The sequence below is a fragment of the Mirounga angustirostris genome, unplaced genomic scaffold (assembly GCF_029215605.1).
Source record: "Mirounga angustirostris isolate CCGP_5_RB_7025 unplaced genomic scaffold, mMirAng1.0.hap1 SCAF_14, whole genome shotgun sequence".
NCBI lineage: Eukaryota > Metazoa > Chordata > Mammalia > Carnivora > Phocidae > Mirounga > Mirounga angustirostris.
The window spans coordinates 11,080,242-11,097,656 of record NW_026991722.1 but is presented as its reverse complement, the minus strand read 5'-3'; the positions used below and the strand labels follow the sequence as shown (position 1 = coordinate 11,097,656).

The 17,415-nt window shown below is 36.3% G+C and overlaps 1 protein-coding gene across 2 annotated transcripts in view; it reads left to right on the top strand.

Moving 5' to 3' along the window:
* Nucleotides 1-17,415, top strand: part of CDH7 (cadherin 7) — a 116,099-nt gene that overhangs the window by 76,898 nt on the left and 21,786 nt on the right. For both annotated transcript variants that reach the window (XM_045886307.3, XM_045886308.3), the window contains 4 exons: nt 6,480-6,616; nt 7,446-7,567; nt 8,227-8,344; nt 11,785-12,036. In XM_045886307.3, the coding sequence (XP_045742263.1) occupies nt 6,480-6,616; nt 7,446-7,567; nt 8,227-8,344; nt 11,785-12,036 (629 nt within the window). The remainder of the gene's footprint in view (nt 1-6,479; nt 6,617-7,445; nt 7,568-8,226; nt 8,345-11,784; nt 12,037-17,415) is intronic.

Here is a 17,415-nt window from a genome sequence, read left to right as displayed (position 1 = left end):
CTAAGAAATTATCCAGTAACATACAGAAAAATAGTGGTTCATGTGAACAGTAACAGAAATCAATTCTATCAGGAAAACATGAGCTATAATCCATTTCAAAATGCTGCCCAATTTAATATGAGCACTAAAAATGAAAATATATCTGTTCGGGTATGGTGAAAATTTTTAAAAATGTGTTTTTTGTTATAGTAATGTAATTAAGATCTAGAGATAATTTTCAAAATGTGTTAAGTAGGAAATTCCTAATCTATTTGATCCATTTTTCCATCTTTTATGATATTGCTCTGGAATTAGAACTCGGCTTGGAGCAAAGGTCTTCTGAGTTAGCTTTTTTGAAGACTCCGGGTAAAATGAATTTATTAAAGATTACATTTCTCTTGATTTGTCCCTTATAGTATTTTCCACATTTAAAATGCTTATTGAAAAGTGTGATGAATAGAAGAATACAAAATCCATAATGTTTTTGGTGTGAGTCTTTGGGAACTATACATGAGGTGGAAAGATTAAAGAGCTATATTTATCTTGAACTGTACTGTTACCATTCTTTAGTTGCAATAACAGAAATTGGCGTTGGTAACTGAGAAAAAAGGAAAAGGAATTTATTGAAATAATTGGGGATAGCTCACAGAGTTAAAGGAAAAATTGAATAGCCGGTCCTCAGAAAAGAGAGGAGTAAGATTTTTCTACAAATATGAGCAGCAAGAATGAGCAAATAGTCTTTTGAGGATGCGGCAGTGGGATGAACCCATGCCAACCCTTTTCTTTTCTCATGGCCCTCTGTTTAAGGTTCACAGTTTCTTGGAAAGTTTTTTGGCCTGTCTTAGGACGTGTGTACTGTCTCTTACCCAGGAAGTTCTGGGCATCTTGATTGTGAGTACTGTCAAGATTGCATGAGATTGGGAAGGTTTAAATCGCCAAAGGAATATTGAGTTGTCATTATCAGAAGGGGGTGAGCATGCAAACAGTGGCATCACTAAGTACTAAACTCAGTGGTTTATTTTAAAGAAATTTCTGGTTAAAGTCCCATAAGGCAAGTATTATCATCTCTTTATTGTAATAAATCTGCCCCCCCGCCACCTCGGTCACACAGTTAGAACATGTGGTTCCAGGATTTTAGCAAGGTCTGTATCAGAACCTTTCTACTCCTTGCAGCAATACACACACACACACACACACACACACACACACACACACAAATATCTTAAGAGATTAAGGTTTCAACTCAAATCATTCAGCTATTTCTGTTGTTCAGGTTTGTCCATGTATATTTATCACATTATCTTTGGCCATGTGGGGAGTAGCAGTGATACATTTGTGTTAATCTAGCCCACTCACTCACATGTCCTATTTTAGAGCATTGACATGCATATCAATAGCTGGGCAATAAGAATGCTCCTTGGGAAGAGCATTTTGATTGATCTCCATAGCTTATGAAACAGCAGCAATGATAATAACAGGTGCTTATTAAGGAATTCATTTTATAGCAGATGTACAGAACACTAAGCATATACAGATGTTTAAGATGTGGTCCCAGCCTTCTTGTTATCTAGCTATAGAAGATACTGTATACAAAAACTTATTTTAAAACATCTAATGTTAAATCTGGAAATGAGAAATCATCTCACAAAACCTTCTCATTTTGCAGCTAAAGAAACAGAAGAGTATAAATGGTCAATGGAAAGCTCAAATAAATATAGTAGGTTAGTGGCAGGGTCGTGGCTATAAATTTTGTCCTTTCATTCCTACTACGTGGTTTGTGGTTGTGAGCACAAAGTCCACAGATCCTACATACTGCAGAGTTTCTTAAAAAGGCATAATTTGTAAATTGTTTTTGCTTTAGTTTTTGTTTTTAGTTTAAATTAAAATAAAATAAATTTTTTTTAAAAAGTTGTAAGATCTAAGGAACAGGGAGATCCAAATATGTGTCCTCCAACTGTTCACTGCATTAAACATTAAAGAATTTTAGTGACAGCCTGTATTCTTTATACAAACCAAGAAAGGCCAATTATGGATTATATGTGTTTGTTATATTTTTAAAAACAGAATGGCTTTAGTGAACTAAACTTCAGAGATTTTGCCTTGACTAAGAATTTTTTTTTTTCTTGGCAATATACTATAGGTACACCCTTGATTTCCCTGTACTAAGTGCACTAATTTTTGGTTTGATCCTAGGGAAATTACAGTTAGAAAAATATGCAGTGACTCTCTGTGATAATGTAGGACAATTGCTAAGATCAGACACATACAAAATTTTAGAGATCTCTATTTCAACTCACTTTACTGGTTAGTAAATTTGAGCTGAGGGATTAAATGACTGGTAGTTCCCACAAGTAGTCAGATCAAGCTTGGTGCTAATATCCCAGGGTCTCCTGACTTTGAATCCCGGGGTCCCATAGTCACATCACATCATTCTACATTATTTTTATGATAATTTCCAAAATTATTACTAGTGTGATATAAGAGAAACTTGATACTGTGGGGGCAGGGGGGAGATGCATGGATTGAGGGTGAAGAAAACTGTTGGGTTGATAAAAATTTAAAAATCTTAGCTTTTAGGTTTAAATCTTTCTGCTTTCTGATACTATTCTTGGGCTTTCAACCATTACCCATTTTCTTCAAAATGATGTATGGCAGGACCCTGTCCCATGAGCCTTCCTTTTCCTCACAAATAAACCAACCACATTCTAAACCATTTGCTCTTCTCCACAAGCAAAGCCTCAAAGCTCTGAGGCCTGAGGGTCTCTGCTTTTAGGCAGGAGTGCAGTTCTCCAGGATGGCAATTAAGTCTCAGGTGTGAGGGCTCTAAGGGCATTCAAAGATGGGAAAGATGGGGATGAGTTAGAGAAGGCAAGACAACCCTCTGTGCCTGCTCCATATCGAGGGACTTGGAGACTCCCTGAGTATTAAAAAAAAAAAAAAAAGAAAGAAAGAAAACAACTTTTTTTTCTTAATGTAATTGGAGAGGCTTGCTGCCTTAATGCTAGAGGACTATTCAAGGAACACCGAACTAAAATAATTGGAAAGGAGGAAAAATGGAGTACAGGAGGACCAACATGAGGATACACATAAGAATAAGAAATGGAGATAACACATCATCTTTTTAATTATCAGTTAAAACATCAGTTTGACCTACAGTTTAGATAGAAGAGTATTGGGAAAAAGTGAAAAGAAGCTGAATTGTAGAGTTATAAGTGGCAGGGACTAAAAGCTTATTCATAGGTAATAAATAAGGTGGTAGGAGTTACAATATCAGCTGGGACATGCTACATTTCAATTCATGTTGTATATCCATGTGGTGAAATTAAGCAGGTAATTCAATATATAAGTCTGGTGGTGGTATATAATGGAAAGATGGCTCAGATGACATGATTCTGAGTCTTGGCTCCATCAACAACCAACTGTGAGACTTTAGTATCCAATACTGAAATACCATAAAATATTACCTGCTTGCCCTAGTTAGAAATTGTGCTTGGCTAATAGCAACAAAGCTTTACACTAATGACTTACTAATGAGAAGTCTGGAGCTATACACCCAAGGACTGACAATTTGGCAGTATAATGTCATCAAGGACCTTGGCTTCTCATATCAAGCACTCATCACCTCCTATTTACAACTTGGCTTTTGGACCACTTCCCATTGTGTTCATGTCCCAGGTGTGATGGAGGGGAAGGGGCAGAAATCAAATGCCAGCTGAGTTAACAGCTCTGTCCTATCATTTAAAGAGTTTTTCAGTGATGCTTGACTCAACAACTTTCATCTCATTTGCTAAAACTTCAATGTCAAGACACCAATACCACATCTACATAGGAGACTAGCAAAGTAGAAAACATACTTGCTTTCAATTCAAATAAAGTACAGAGAGAAAATATCTTATTCCAAGGAAAAACGTTTTTGAGAAGGTCAGAGCAGATGGGATGTGCAGAATAAGTGGAACAATTTGATTTTTATATGAATAAAAACACTTAAGCAATAATAGAAGGATGGTAATGAAGAGGGTATGGAGAAACTCAAGTAAGATTTGTTTTCCTCATGTCCCATGTACCACAGATCTTGGAAGTGTGAGTACATTTTGTTTATACTGCCATTATCATTTTAAACAATTTAATTTTCTTTTTCCTTCAAAGCCCTCAACTCTTCTGTGGAATGCATCATTAGACTTAGAATCTTCCATGTTGCTATCAACCACCAAATATACAGTAATCACATTAATTCATTGAAGATTTTAGTCCCTGTTTCATTTTATTCCTTCCCGTAATAACTCCTGGCATGATGATTGGTAACTGATTAAATTATACCGATGACTCATTAAACACGTTGGCCTTTTATTTTCTTGGTCTTCTTGACTCCAGTGATCTGTTCTTCTGCCTTGATTTAGTCATAGATTTTTAAAAACATACTCTTGACTTGTCAGCCCTCATATATATGTTACTACTGAAAATCTACTTCAAGGATCTCATTCCTTGTCCACCACCTCCCACTCTAGCAATTCTGCAACCTGATGCTATCAGAATCTTCTCAATATCAATCTATCTTCCCTTATTTCCTTAATGCTTTCTTATGAACTTCTATACCATGGGTCTTCATTATTATCACTCCTGTGTACATGTTCCTATCATCTCTACTCCCCTCTCTCATTCCATTGTCCATGACTAGTTAAATCCAGCCCTATGCTCTTTGTGCCCCTTCAAACACATGGGTGACAACAGAGCAAGACAGATAGGCAGGATGACTGGTCTCACATTAAACTGATGAACATAAATCTCAAAGTGCCAATTCACAATGCGTAGCCATTCCATTATACATTCCTTATTCTGTGTGCATGTGTGTATTTATATTTATATATATTTCTGTCCCTTATAATAAATGACTTCTCTCTCCTTCTCAAACTACCTTCCCCTCTTTGCTCCCTCAGCTGATAACCTTGTTTCTTTCATATGCCATCAAGAAAATAGAAACCATCAGAAAATAAGTTCCTAATATTCTTAACACCTAAATACCTATTGCTGGACAAAGACAGTATTTGTTGGTGTGTGGTTAATTTTCTAATATTTTCTAATGCCTCCTCTTTCCTTGCTATGTTTGCTATGTGTCTAGCATTTTATAATACAGCAGACTAGAAGTAGATGATCTATTTAATAATAGTAGTTGGAAAACTATGGAAACATAAAATACGTTCTTAAATTGGTATGTGTTTGCTTATCTGTTCTTTTGTTTAATTGTTTGCTTTTAAATGAGATTCCTTCACTCAACTAGAACCACTGGGGGTGGGGCTGTGGTGTTTGAAGATAGTCATTAATTGGAGGTGGGTGAATTTTGTGTATGGAACAAATAACAGCATAATGGAATTATGTATATTTATATATATGAATATATAAATATATATATTATTATATATATAATAACATTTTTCACTGACATTTGGATAGCGAATATTTTGAGAAAATGCTTCTACACACCAAAATACTCGTGTAATTTTAAGGGTTCTACCTTGAAACATATCTATGGAATCCTGGTCAAGATCCTGAGTGGAAAATATTTTAAAAGTTGGGGGATTAAGTATGCTAAGCGAAATAAGTCAATCAGAGAAAGATATGTATCATATGATCTCAGTGATATGAGGAATTCTTAATCTTGGGAAACAAACTGAAGTTTGCTGGGGTGGTGGGTGATGGGAGGGATGGGGTGGCTGGGTGATAGACATTGGGGAGGGTATGTGCTATGGTGAGTGCTGTGAATTGTGTAAGACTGATGAATCACAGACCTGTACCTCTGAAACAAATAATACATTATATGTTAAAAAAAAAAAAAGTAGGAAGGGAAAAATGAAGGGGGGGAATTGGAGGGGGAGACGAACCATGAGAGACTATGAACCGAGAAACAAACTGAGGGTTCTAGAGGGGAGGGGGGTGGGGGGATGGGTTAGCCTGGTGATGGGTATTAAAGAGGGCACGTGCTGAATGGAGCACTGGGTGTTAATGCACAAACAATCATGGAACACTACATCAAAAATAAATTAATTAAAAAAAGTTGGAGGAATAAGATTAGGCTGGTGTTGTCAAGACAAAAGATGTTACTAAGTGTATGTGAATGGGCAAGACGTCTTTGTCTGTTTCTTTTTAGAGGGACCTATAACCGTGACAAGGGCTACTAAATCCTTTGTAAATGATTTTCGAGAGCCAAAATAATAATAAAATAAATTTGAAGTTTATTAGTTAAACAATCCACTGTGAAGATATCTATACTAGGGTAATTATTTTTTACTCACAGAAAAGCAAAAAGATTACTGACAAGCAGTTATGAGCTGAGTATAACATTGGTGAAGTTTTAAACTAAGCATGTATTTATGTTACTAATATGACAGATTGTGGAGTCAGCAGGATTTGGTGGTTGGCTATGGAATTAATGAAATAAATTTAGCAAACTGTAATCAAACAAATATTGAAGTATTTTTTTTCTTTCTTTTTTAATGTTCAATTAGGTATTCAATTGACAGAAACACAGACTTGGAGAGATACTTCAATATTGATGCCAACAGTGGAGTTATTACAACTGCCAAATCTTTGGATCGAGAGACAAATGCTGTTCATAATATCACAGTTCTTGCAATGGAGAGCCGTAAGTTGTAAGGTTTAACATTAAATTAGGATGGAGGTCATTGAGAGTAGAGAATGGGTTGTCATGAGGTGCTAATTTCTGCTTGAGTTACATTACATGCTTATTTTAATTGAGCAAAATCTTGAAAATCCCTAATTTCAAGATGTGAAATATACTTATATCATTTATTTGCCAATACTCACAAAGTTAATGAAAAGAGATTACTATAAAATAATGGGCCCGAGTTACCTTCCAATGGCTTCCTGTTGTATTATAGTCTTATTTCATAAGCTGCATCTATGCTGATATAAAGTCGGTCCAAGAGCCTACAAAAAGTAGTAACTTGATCTCTAACCAATACACACAGATAAGCATATTGATATTGAACTGATTTTAGCCCCTTATAATAAAAATATTGAAAGAACAATGCATAATTATATGTTATGCATATTATCTACATATATAGTATATGTGCATAGATAATATTTATATAATATATGTGTATAGTCATACAAATCTGTACTCTAGCTTCAAAGAATATTGAAATTCATGGTTTATTGGTTCTTTCTTTCAATGATTTTCTCATCAGGGACTCAAATAAATACACACATGTACTATACATATATATGATGTTTAGATCAAATTTTCTGTTGCTCCCTTTGAAGAAACATAGTGTTATGTTTCTAGATTTCATTCATGGTTTGGTCATTTTCTTATTAGAATCATGATTTAAGAGGCAAACCATTTTGAATAATTCTAATTGTTTTTAATAGGAGTTGCTTGAGTAAAATGGCAATAGAAAATAGCTTTACTCTCAGAGTAAATGGTAAGACATTTTCCTCTTTATTAGAGAATCCATCTCAAGTCGGAAGAGGCTATGTGGCCATTACTATACTCGACGTCAATGACAACGCCCCCGAATTTGCTATGGACTATGAGACCACTGTGTGTGAAAATGCCCAGCCAGGGCAGGTAAGAGCTCTCAGCACACCAGGCTCCTAGCTTGTGATTTCTTTAAAAATAGCCAGCCGCAGTTGCCTTTGAAATTCTGCCAGCTTTAAGATAAAACATAATCAGCACGTCTCAGCAAAACTAACACTTTGATGTGTAGCATAAACTAATATTGAAGGAACTTTAAAATTCTGGTTTAATTAGGATGATGAAATTTCTCAAGAAGAAGAGTGAACATTGTAAAAGCCATGGTAAATGGTTGAGGGCTTTGACTCTTTTAAGGAGAAATCTAGCATATGAAGCTTGATTGGGCTGTTCCCCGTTTTACACAGCAGGGCTTACGTACCTTAAACTTCTAAGAATTAAGTGTAGTTTAATCTTGGTGTGGTTTGTTCTACTCATCCTTATCGTTCGGGGTTTTGGGATGTGTACTGGGCTAATGTCATCAGTTGGTACAGCTTCTTTCTCAGGTTCACAGAAGTAAATGCAAACATGAAATTTCAAAGGGACATGATTGAGTTTTCAGAGCCCTTTTTAGATTGGGTTCATATTAGTACATCTGGTCCTTCCCCCCAGGAGGATGGTATTTATTATAAGGTATAAAATTGCTCTGTCCTGTAGCACAGAACACAGAAGAGCACAGCAACGTGCTTTCATGTTTTTTAATTCTCCATCCCTAGGTTATCCAGAAGATCAGTGCTGTTGATAAAGATGAGCCATCCAATGGACACCAATTTTATTTCAGCTTAACAACCGATGCAGCAAATAACCACAACTTTTCACTGAAAGATAACAAAGGTAAGGAATTATTGTCACCAGTGGAGGCAGCAGGTACAAACTCTCTAGGCAAATACTTTTTCTTGCTCAGGAATGCTGATTATGGAGACACACACACACATACACACACACACACACACTAGCAAGGACATTAATTAAAGGGCAATGAGCACCTCAAGTAATTTTTATCTGTGGATTTGCTGTCATGAAGAAGCAGCTGCTACTTAAATCATTTCAGGCCTAAATCCAAATAGGGGAGAAGCCAGATACATCTCTTTCTGACTTTTCTTTTAGACCTTTGAGAGCCAGCTAAATGTGTTAACAAGGCTATATACTACATAGGTATAACTTGAGACATTAGGAAAATAATCGGTATTCCCAGTTTTATATCAACCTAAATCAACTTTGACTTAATATTTTCAGTAGTAGCTGGGGCGCCTGAGTGGCTCAGTCATTAATCGTCTGCCTTTGGCTCAGGTCATGGTCCTGGGATTGAGCCTCGCATCGAGCCCCACATCGAGCCCTGCATCGGGCTCTCTGCTCTGCGGGAAGTCTGCTTCTCCCTCTCCCACTCCCCCTGCTTGTGTTCCCTCTTTCGCTGTGTCTCTCTCTGTCAAATAAATAAATAAAATCTTTAAAAAAATATATTTTCAATAGTAGCATCAGTTATTTTATTTAACAAAAAAATAGAAGTAATCCATGCAAATAATTAACAGATATATTCCTGATGCAAGGAAGTATAAAAAAAAAACCAAAAGAATTTCCTGTCATCCTAAATCTCATTTCTCTGCTTCAAAGGTAAACACTCTTATCAGTTCCCTAAGTTTCATTATAGAATATTTTTATAAGTACCTGTAAGTATATTCTGGTTTTGCTTAAAAAAATACACACACACATTTTTGTTTTAAAAATCTATATATAGACAGAAACACACATATATTTACATTTTATAAATATATATAGACTGACATAGGCATATATAAACAATTATAATATAAACAACATATATATATATCATTATAGACAACACATGGACAATTATAAGAACTTTAAAAGTAAGAGAACCTGCTATCTGTCCTCTAATTTTGAATTTATATATTCACAGGTGTTTTCATCCAAGGTATTTATTTTAACAGAAGGGCATTTTCAACTGATATAGAGAGAGAGAGAGAGGAGTATGCTCCACCAATACAGAAAATGTAATTCCTTTGGGTTGAATGTGTGAATCAGGTTTCAGGGGGAAAAAACATGTAGAAATAGATTTGCTAGTCAAACACTGGCTCATCTAAAAAGACTTACTCAGAAGGTAGACATGATAAGTACTTTTTGCCTGAAGCCACCATCTTCTTTAGTGTAGAAAATCCAACTTTGACCTCAAAAATTCAATCTGAAAATAATAGTTTTCCTGATCCCACTCTCTGCTTAAATGAGAACACTATCTTGTCCCTTTAGTAATATAAAAGGAAGAGCATTCTCTATGTGGGTAATCCTAGACTCTCTGACTTAATCATATTTGGGACAATTCTCAGCACTTGGATTCATCCAGCACAAGTGTAGAGAGAGGATTTTATGACCTTGCCAAGAAGAGTCTGAATATTTCCCCCATGTGTCATCATCCACTACCGCCACAATTGTTGAACAGTACATGCACTAAAATGTATGGATTTATAGGACATCCCCACTGCTGCACAATTGAAAGATTTCCCTAATTCAAGACCAGAGCTCCCTAGCATGTACCTTGGAGAAGATCCGTTCTTATATTAGCTTCCATCATAGGAACTGCACAGAGAACATGATGAATTTTATGATCTCCTTCCTGAGAATAGGGCTTTCTTTCACATATTGGGCATTTATGCATGTGCTTCACAATCCATTGTGTGTGTGTGTGCATGCACACACACACACACACGCATGCTATTTGATGCCAGTCATGTTAGATTACAATTCAGCAGCTCTGAAAAAACTTTGTGTATCAAATCATCGATACCTATATCTTAATGATTGGGAGGTAAAGAAACAGACACGTGTGTGTGTTACTATTAAGTGTATGGAAACATACTGAAAATAATATCCTTCTATAACTCCATGTATAGATTTTTTTTTTAAAGATTTTTATTTATTTGAGAGAGAGAGAATGAGAGACAGAGAGCCCGAGAGGGAAGAGGGTCAGAGGGAGAAGCAGACCCCCCGCCGAGCAGGGAGCCTGATGCGGGACTCGATCCTGGGACTCCAGGATCATGACCTGAGCCGAAGGCAGTCACTTAACCAACTGAGCCACCCAGGCACCCCTCCATGTATAGATTTTTAATGAACACCTGAAATTCACATCTTAAAAGATTTGTTTACATAAAAACTTACCAGACAGAACCTAAAAATCACAGTTTTATACTTGCCACATCTATGATTGGAGGTTATATGTTTTCTCCAGGCTCCTATGAGCTTCTTGTTTTGTGCTCTTTGGATAGAATAGATTTCAGCTTGCTCTTTCATTAGAGCATTGTTAATTCTTTTCTGATAAACATTGGATAAATATCTTTTTGATAGCTTGGAAAGGAGATACATATTAAAGTACACTAGATGAAACTATGATCCTATTTTCCTTCTTTATGTTTTAATTGCTATAAATTTAAAGGATCACATAAATTTTCTAGTTAAGACAGTAGCTGGGTAAATTGTTAGTAGATAAAAAAATTATTTCTGATATAGAAATTACAGTTATGTGATACAGACTTATTGATCACTGGTAAAAGCTTCATAATTAAATGTTAGATAAAATAGAATATTGAATATAAATTAAACACAAATGACCTATTTTATCACTAACAAAGTGTTTATATACATGGGGTTTGGGTGATGATATATACCAATATGGATTTTTAAAAACTACACAATAATTCCTTTCCTGAATATCTATGTATACTTAATTCAAATAAAGCTGGATTGTCTTATTTTACTTGTTTCTGTATTGGGTTTGGAACTTGTCAAGGAGAGGATGGATTGGGATTTTTATTTGTGTTATCTGATGATGCTGCAAAAATATTTATCCTGTTAATTTGAATCATCCTCTTTGTAAGTGTATGGTTTGAAATTTAGGAGAAAAGGGTGTATTCTATGTAATTTTTACAAAGTTGCAGTTAAGGGATGAACAAAAATTTTCATATTCAGTTTTACTGGATAACTGTTTCCTTTGGTCATAACCGTGTAGCATGACGTAAATACATTAAAAGGTATTAAAATCAACCAATACTGGGTAATAGAGCTCTCTGACAAAAGACACTTAACAGAATGACTTAAATCACATAAATTTGTGTGTGTGTGTGTGTGTGTTTCCTCTAGAAGTTTGTACCTCTTAATCCCCTTCACCTATTTCGCCCAGCCCCCCACCCCCTTAAATCAGGTAAGTTTGGCAGGACTGAGTCCATCAGAAGTTTTGTGTTACACATTTGTTTTCTCTATCCTAGACAACACAGCTTCCATTCTCACCAGGAGAAATGGCTTCCGGAGACAAGAACAATCTGTTTACTATTTGCCGATCTTCATCGTGGACAGTGGATCGCCTTCCCTCAGCAGCACCAACACTCTCACCATCCGCGTCTGCGACTGTGATGCCGATGGGATTGCCCAGACTTGCAATGCAGAAGCCTACGTCCTACCCGCGGGTCTCAGCACAGGAGCCCTGATCGCGATACTCGCCTGTGTCTTGACATTACTGGGTAGGTACTGTTTCCAGTGCTTGCTCTGTAAGAGCAATCGCACCAACCATATATCATGACCTTTCTCTTTTCTTTTGCCTTTAGTACCTTTTTGAGAACATATGCAAGAATTCTATTGGATGGTGTTTTGTTCAATGAGCAACCCTTGTTCGTTGGCCACACTTTCCAATGGTATATTTAAAATACAACTCGGAAAAAATATCAATTTCATTTTTAAAACAACATTGAAGATAAATGACTGTTTAAACTTGATTTTTTTTTTTTCAAATTTACCGTGTCCCAGCTGTTTGTTTTAGAATACCCTACAGAGGAGATATTTTAGACCAGAATATTTTCTATGTTGTTTTGATAATGTGATTACTTCAGAAATTATGGTTTTATATCCCACCTCTTTTCAGAAAAGATTTAAGGTAGATTTTTAAATTATTCACAAATTTGAAAAGATTGCAATTTCAGCAATGCAGAAGTTATAATTTCCCAAGAATTAGCATATTTAATTATACTCTCCATGATTACTTTATTGCATGGTTAAATAAGATTTATAACTTAGAATTAGTTTTATAAGAGATTATGCAGTACCCTTTTAAAAATTGGGAGACATCCAACATGGGCATTGGGTAATGGGTTTATTCCTTAGCTATATTGTCTATCAGAGTAGAACTTCCTACGTCAAGGACAACAGGCGTTTAATAATACATCTGAGACCGTACTGTGTGTTTTCTTGGGGTCTAATATAATTTGTGAACCCATTTATAATAGATTTTTGTAAAAGCTGAATTTGGCAATGTGAGTCATCATTGTGTAATGTTTAAAAACAAGATTTATGAAGTTCAGTAAACCTAACTTTTATTACTGTTCCCAACATACACTAGCTTTTCACCAGGGGAACATTATAAAGCTGGGCTACTTAATCTAGAAGGGAAAAATAATAGAATTAGACTGTAAGGTTGTTGTAAAAATTAAATGAGATAATCATGTACCTACCATATAGTGCACATGCGATAACTTTTAAGTGTTATTGATGAACTGAATTCTCAACCTATTAACCAAGCTAAGACCTAGTTACTAATACACTGTAAATGATCTCATACAAATAGAAATTACTGACTTCAATAACCTCAGCTAACCAAATAAATCTAGAAAGGAAAAAAACTTTTTTTCAAATAGCTTCACACAGGTGATGGAAAGTCTCAAATTCATTAGAAATGGTAAGTAATTCTCAGTTAAAGCCTGATTAGAATAGAATACAAAGGACTAGAGTAAATTTTGAAAAAGATGGAACCATTGCAAAGGCAGATGGTGTATGGATGACTCTTTTTGAACTTAACCTTAATGGCCAGTTTATCACAGACAATTTAGATTATGTCATACTTCAAACAAGTAAGATAAAATTGTATTCCTCACAATTTAATCACACCCAACAATTAATTACCTTTGACTTTTTTTTAAGGCTGTCTATCTAATGAAGCCTTCTTCATGCTTAGAACATACTCTTACCATTGACCTAAGGATTCCTTGCAGGCTAAGTGGCTTGATGGTTCTAATTAAGAATCATTACCTAGCTGTCACTGAAAATAAGTGAAATAGAGTTTTATAGATTTTATTCTTGCATATGACATATAAGAGTACGTGTGTGTATACATTTGTCTCAGGGTAAGATTATAGGTTTTTGTGGATTTCGTCAAAATTTAGTTATATTTGAGCCTTTCCCTTTAACAGATACCAGACTAGGAATACCTCTTCCGCTTCTTAGGATAAGGTGTTTATGTCTTATATTTTACTCATCTTTTAAAGTTTCTCCAAGTCTACCAGAACAAGTCCAAACAGAGCCTATTGTACTGAAATTCATTTGAGGACTAGTGGCTTTCATTTCTCAGTGAGGACTTGGCTCAGTCATCAGTGTGTTAAAATACTGAGTCTTTTTATGCCTTATTTCCTGAGTCTTTAGAAACAGATGATCAGGACGTTGCATATTCTTTTGGTTCTGTCTCCTCAATTACAGACTCTGGGTTTTCACACAACATGTGACAAAGCCAACATGACCGCGTATTTGGGTGGGGGTGCTGTGGATGGGATACACAGCCTGGCATGGGTCACGACTTCTAGTGCACGAGTGACCTTTACACCTCAAGAGGTGAGGTGGGTTATTCCTAGACACTAGATAACAGGATTTGTAACTCAACATTTTTAGGCTTCTAAATAAATATTGCTAGAAAAAATCAGGGTAGGGGTGCCTGGGTGTCTCAGTTGGTTAAGCATCTGCCTTCAGCTCAGGTTATGATCTCAGGGTTCTGGGATCGAGTCCCCATGTCGGCTCCCTGCTCAGGGAATCTGCTTCTCCCTCTTTTTGAATCCCCCCCCTGCTCATGCTCTCTCTTTCTGTCTCTCTCTCTCTCAAATGAATAAATAAAAAATCTTAAAAAATGGTTTTAAAAAAAAAAAAGCAAAGGGATGGAAATAGGGAAGAACTACTTGAGAATCTAGTTCAATCTATAAGGATGAAACTAGAGAAGCACCTGGGCTTTTAATCCCTAAGAAAAGGTGCTTCCCTGTATGGCAAGTTTGTTTTCCAGTGATGTTTCAAATTAAAGCTATTTGTAAGATGAGAGAAAGGGATTCCCTGAAGTTTCCAGAATATTCATGCTGGAAGGCATCATAGAAATCAATTCTAGCCCAAACCTCTGCACTTTGCAGAGGGGAAAAGGGAAGTAAAACTGGGTTCAAGGATTTCGGGAGTTCATATAACAAGTTACGCCATAAGATTCTAGGTCTCTTTATCATGAATCACTGCTTTTGGATTAAACTACAAAAAAAAAAAACACACCTTGAAAATATTTTTTTTTCAAAATTGTTCACACATAGTCCTTTCTTTCTCAGAGTTGAAAAGTCATGTTGTCTGAAGTTGGTCGTGTCGACTTCATGTTTGTGTCCTCCTACCTTTACGGGTGAACTATTTTCTGAGTTTTCTCCCATCCTAACTTTGTTCTCACCCTTTCTAATTTATTTGTACCTGAATTTTCTAAATGAAAGAGACCCAAAAATTAGAGCCTGAAGTTTCCTTTACTTACATTGAATATACCTCGAATGGGAATGATTATGGTCATATTCAAAGTTCATGATAAAGTTATCAATCAGAAGTGATTATTTTGCAAGTAGAACCATTTCATCAGTATATGGCAAAATACTTTAGTATTCTAATGTTTGACTAAATATTTTTGCCACACCAATTTTTAAGATTTTATTTATTTATTGAGAGAGAGAGAGCATGCAAGCAAGGGGAAGGGCAGAGGGAGATGCTCATGCTCAGCATGGAGCCCAACATGGGGCTCCACCTCACGACTCTGAGATCATGACCTGAGCCAAAATCAAGAGTCAGAGGCTTAACAGACTGAGCCACATGACTGAGCCCTACCCCAACACCAATTTTCTTATGCATTTTTATCATGGTTAAGTTCATAATTGTGGGCATATATTTTTTTAATACATGCCCTCTTTAATACCAATCACCAGGCTAACCCATCCCCTCACCCCCTCCCCTCTAGAACCCTCAGTTTGTTTCTCAGAGTCCACAGTCTCTCATGGTTTGTCTTCCCCTCCGATTTCTCCCCCCTTCATTTTTCCCTTCCTACTATCTTCTTCTTCTTTTTTTTTTTAAACATATAATGTATTAATTGTTTCAGGGGTACAGGTCTGTGATTCATCAGTCTTACACAACTCACAGCACTCACCATAGCACATACCCTCCCCAATGTCTATCACCCAGCCACCCCATCCCTCCCATCACCCACCACCCCAGCAAACTTCAGTTTGTTTCCTGAGATTAAGAATTCCTCATATCAGTGAGATCATATGATACATGTCTTTCTCTGATTGACTTATTTCACGTAGCTATAATACCCTCTAGTTCCATCCATGTCATTGAAAATGGCAAGATTTCGTTGTTTCTTTTTTTGATGGCTGCATAATATTCCATTGTATATATATACGGCATCTTCTTTATCCATTCATCTGTTAATGGACATCTTGGCTCTTTCCATAGTTTGGCTATTGTGGACATTGCTGCTATAAACACTGGGGTACACATACCCCGTCAAATCACTACATTTGTATCTTTGGGCTAAATATTGAATAGTGCAATTGCTGGGTCATACAGAAGCACTATTTTCAACTTTTTGAGGAACCTCCATACTGTTTTCCAGAGTGGTTGCACCAGCTTGCATTCCCACCAGCAGTGTAGGAGGGTTCCCCTTTCTCCGCATCCTCGCCAACATCTGTCGTTTTCCTGACTTGTTAATTTTAGCCATTCTGACTGGTGTGAGGTGGTATCTCATTGAGGTTTTGATTTGGATTTCCCTGATGCTGAGCGATGTTGAGTACTTTTTCATGTGTCTGTTGGCCATTTGGATGTCTTCTTTGGAAAAATGTCTGTTCATGTCTTCTTCTTATTTCTTGATTGGATCATTTGTTCTTTGGGTGTTGAGTTTCATAAGTTCTTTATAGATTTTGGATACTAGCCCTTTATCTGCTATGTCATTTGCAAATATCTTCTCCCATTCTGTCAGTTGTCTTTTGGATTTGTTGACTGTTTCCCTTGCTGTGCAAAAGCTTTTTATCTTGATGAAGTCCCAATAGTTCATTTTTGCCCTTGCTTCCCTTGCCTTTGGCGATGTTTCTAGGAAGAAGTTGCTTCAGCTGCGGTCAAAGAGGCCGCTGCCTGTGTTCTCTAGGATTTTGATGGATTCCTGTCTCACATTTAGGTCTTTCAACCATTTTGAGTCTATTTTTGTGTGTGGTGTAAGGAAATGGTCCAGTTTCATTCTTCTGCATGTGGCTGTCCAATTTTCCCAACACCATTTGTTGAAGAGACTGTTTTTTCTCCATTGGACATTCTTTCCTGCGTTGTTGAAGATGAGTTGACCACAGAGTTGAGGGTCCATTTCTGGGCTCTCTATTCTGTTCCATTGATCTATGTGTCTGTTTTTGTGCCAGTACATACTGTCTTGATGATGACAGCTTCGTAATAGAGCTTGAAGTCCGGAATTGTGATGCCACCAGCTTTGCTTTTCTTTTTCAATATTCCTCTGGCTATTCGGACTCTTTTCTGGTTCCATACAAATTTTAGGATTATTTGTTCCCTTTCTTTGAAAAAAGTGGGTGGTATTTTGATAGGGATTGCATTGAATGTGTAGATTGCTCTAGGTAGCATTGACATCTTCACAATATTTGTTCTTCCAATCCATGAGCATGGAACGTTTTTCCATTTCTTTGTGTCTTCCTCAATTTCTTTCATGAGTATTTTATAGTTTTCTGAGTACAGATTCTTTGCCTCTTTGGTTAGATTTATTCCTAGGTATCTTATGGTTTTGAGTGCAATTGTAA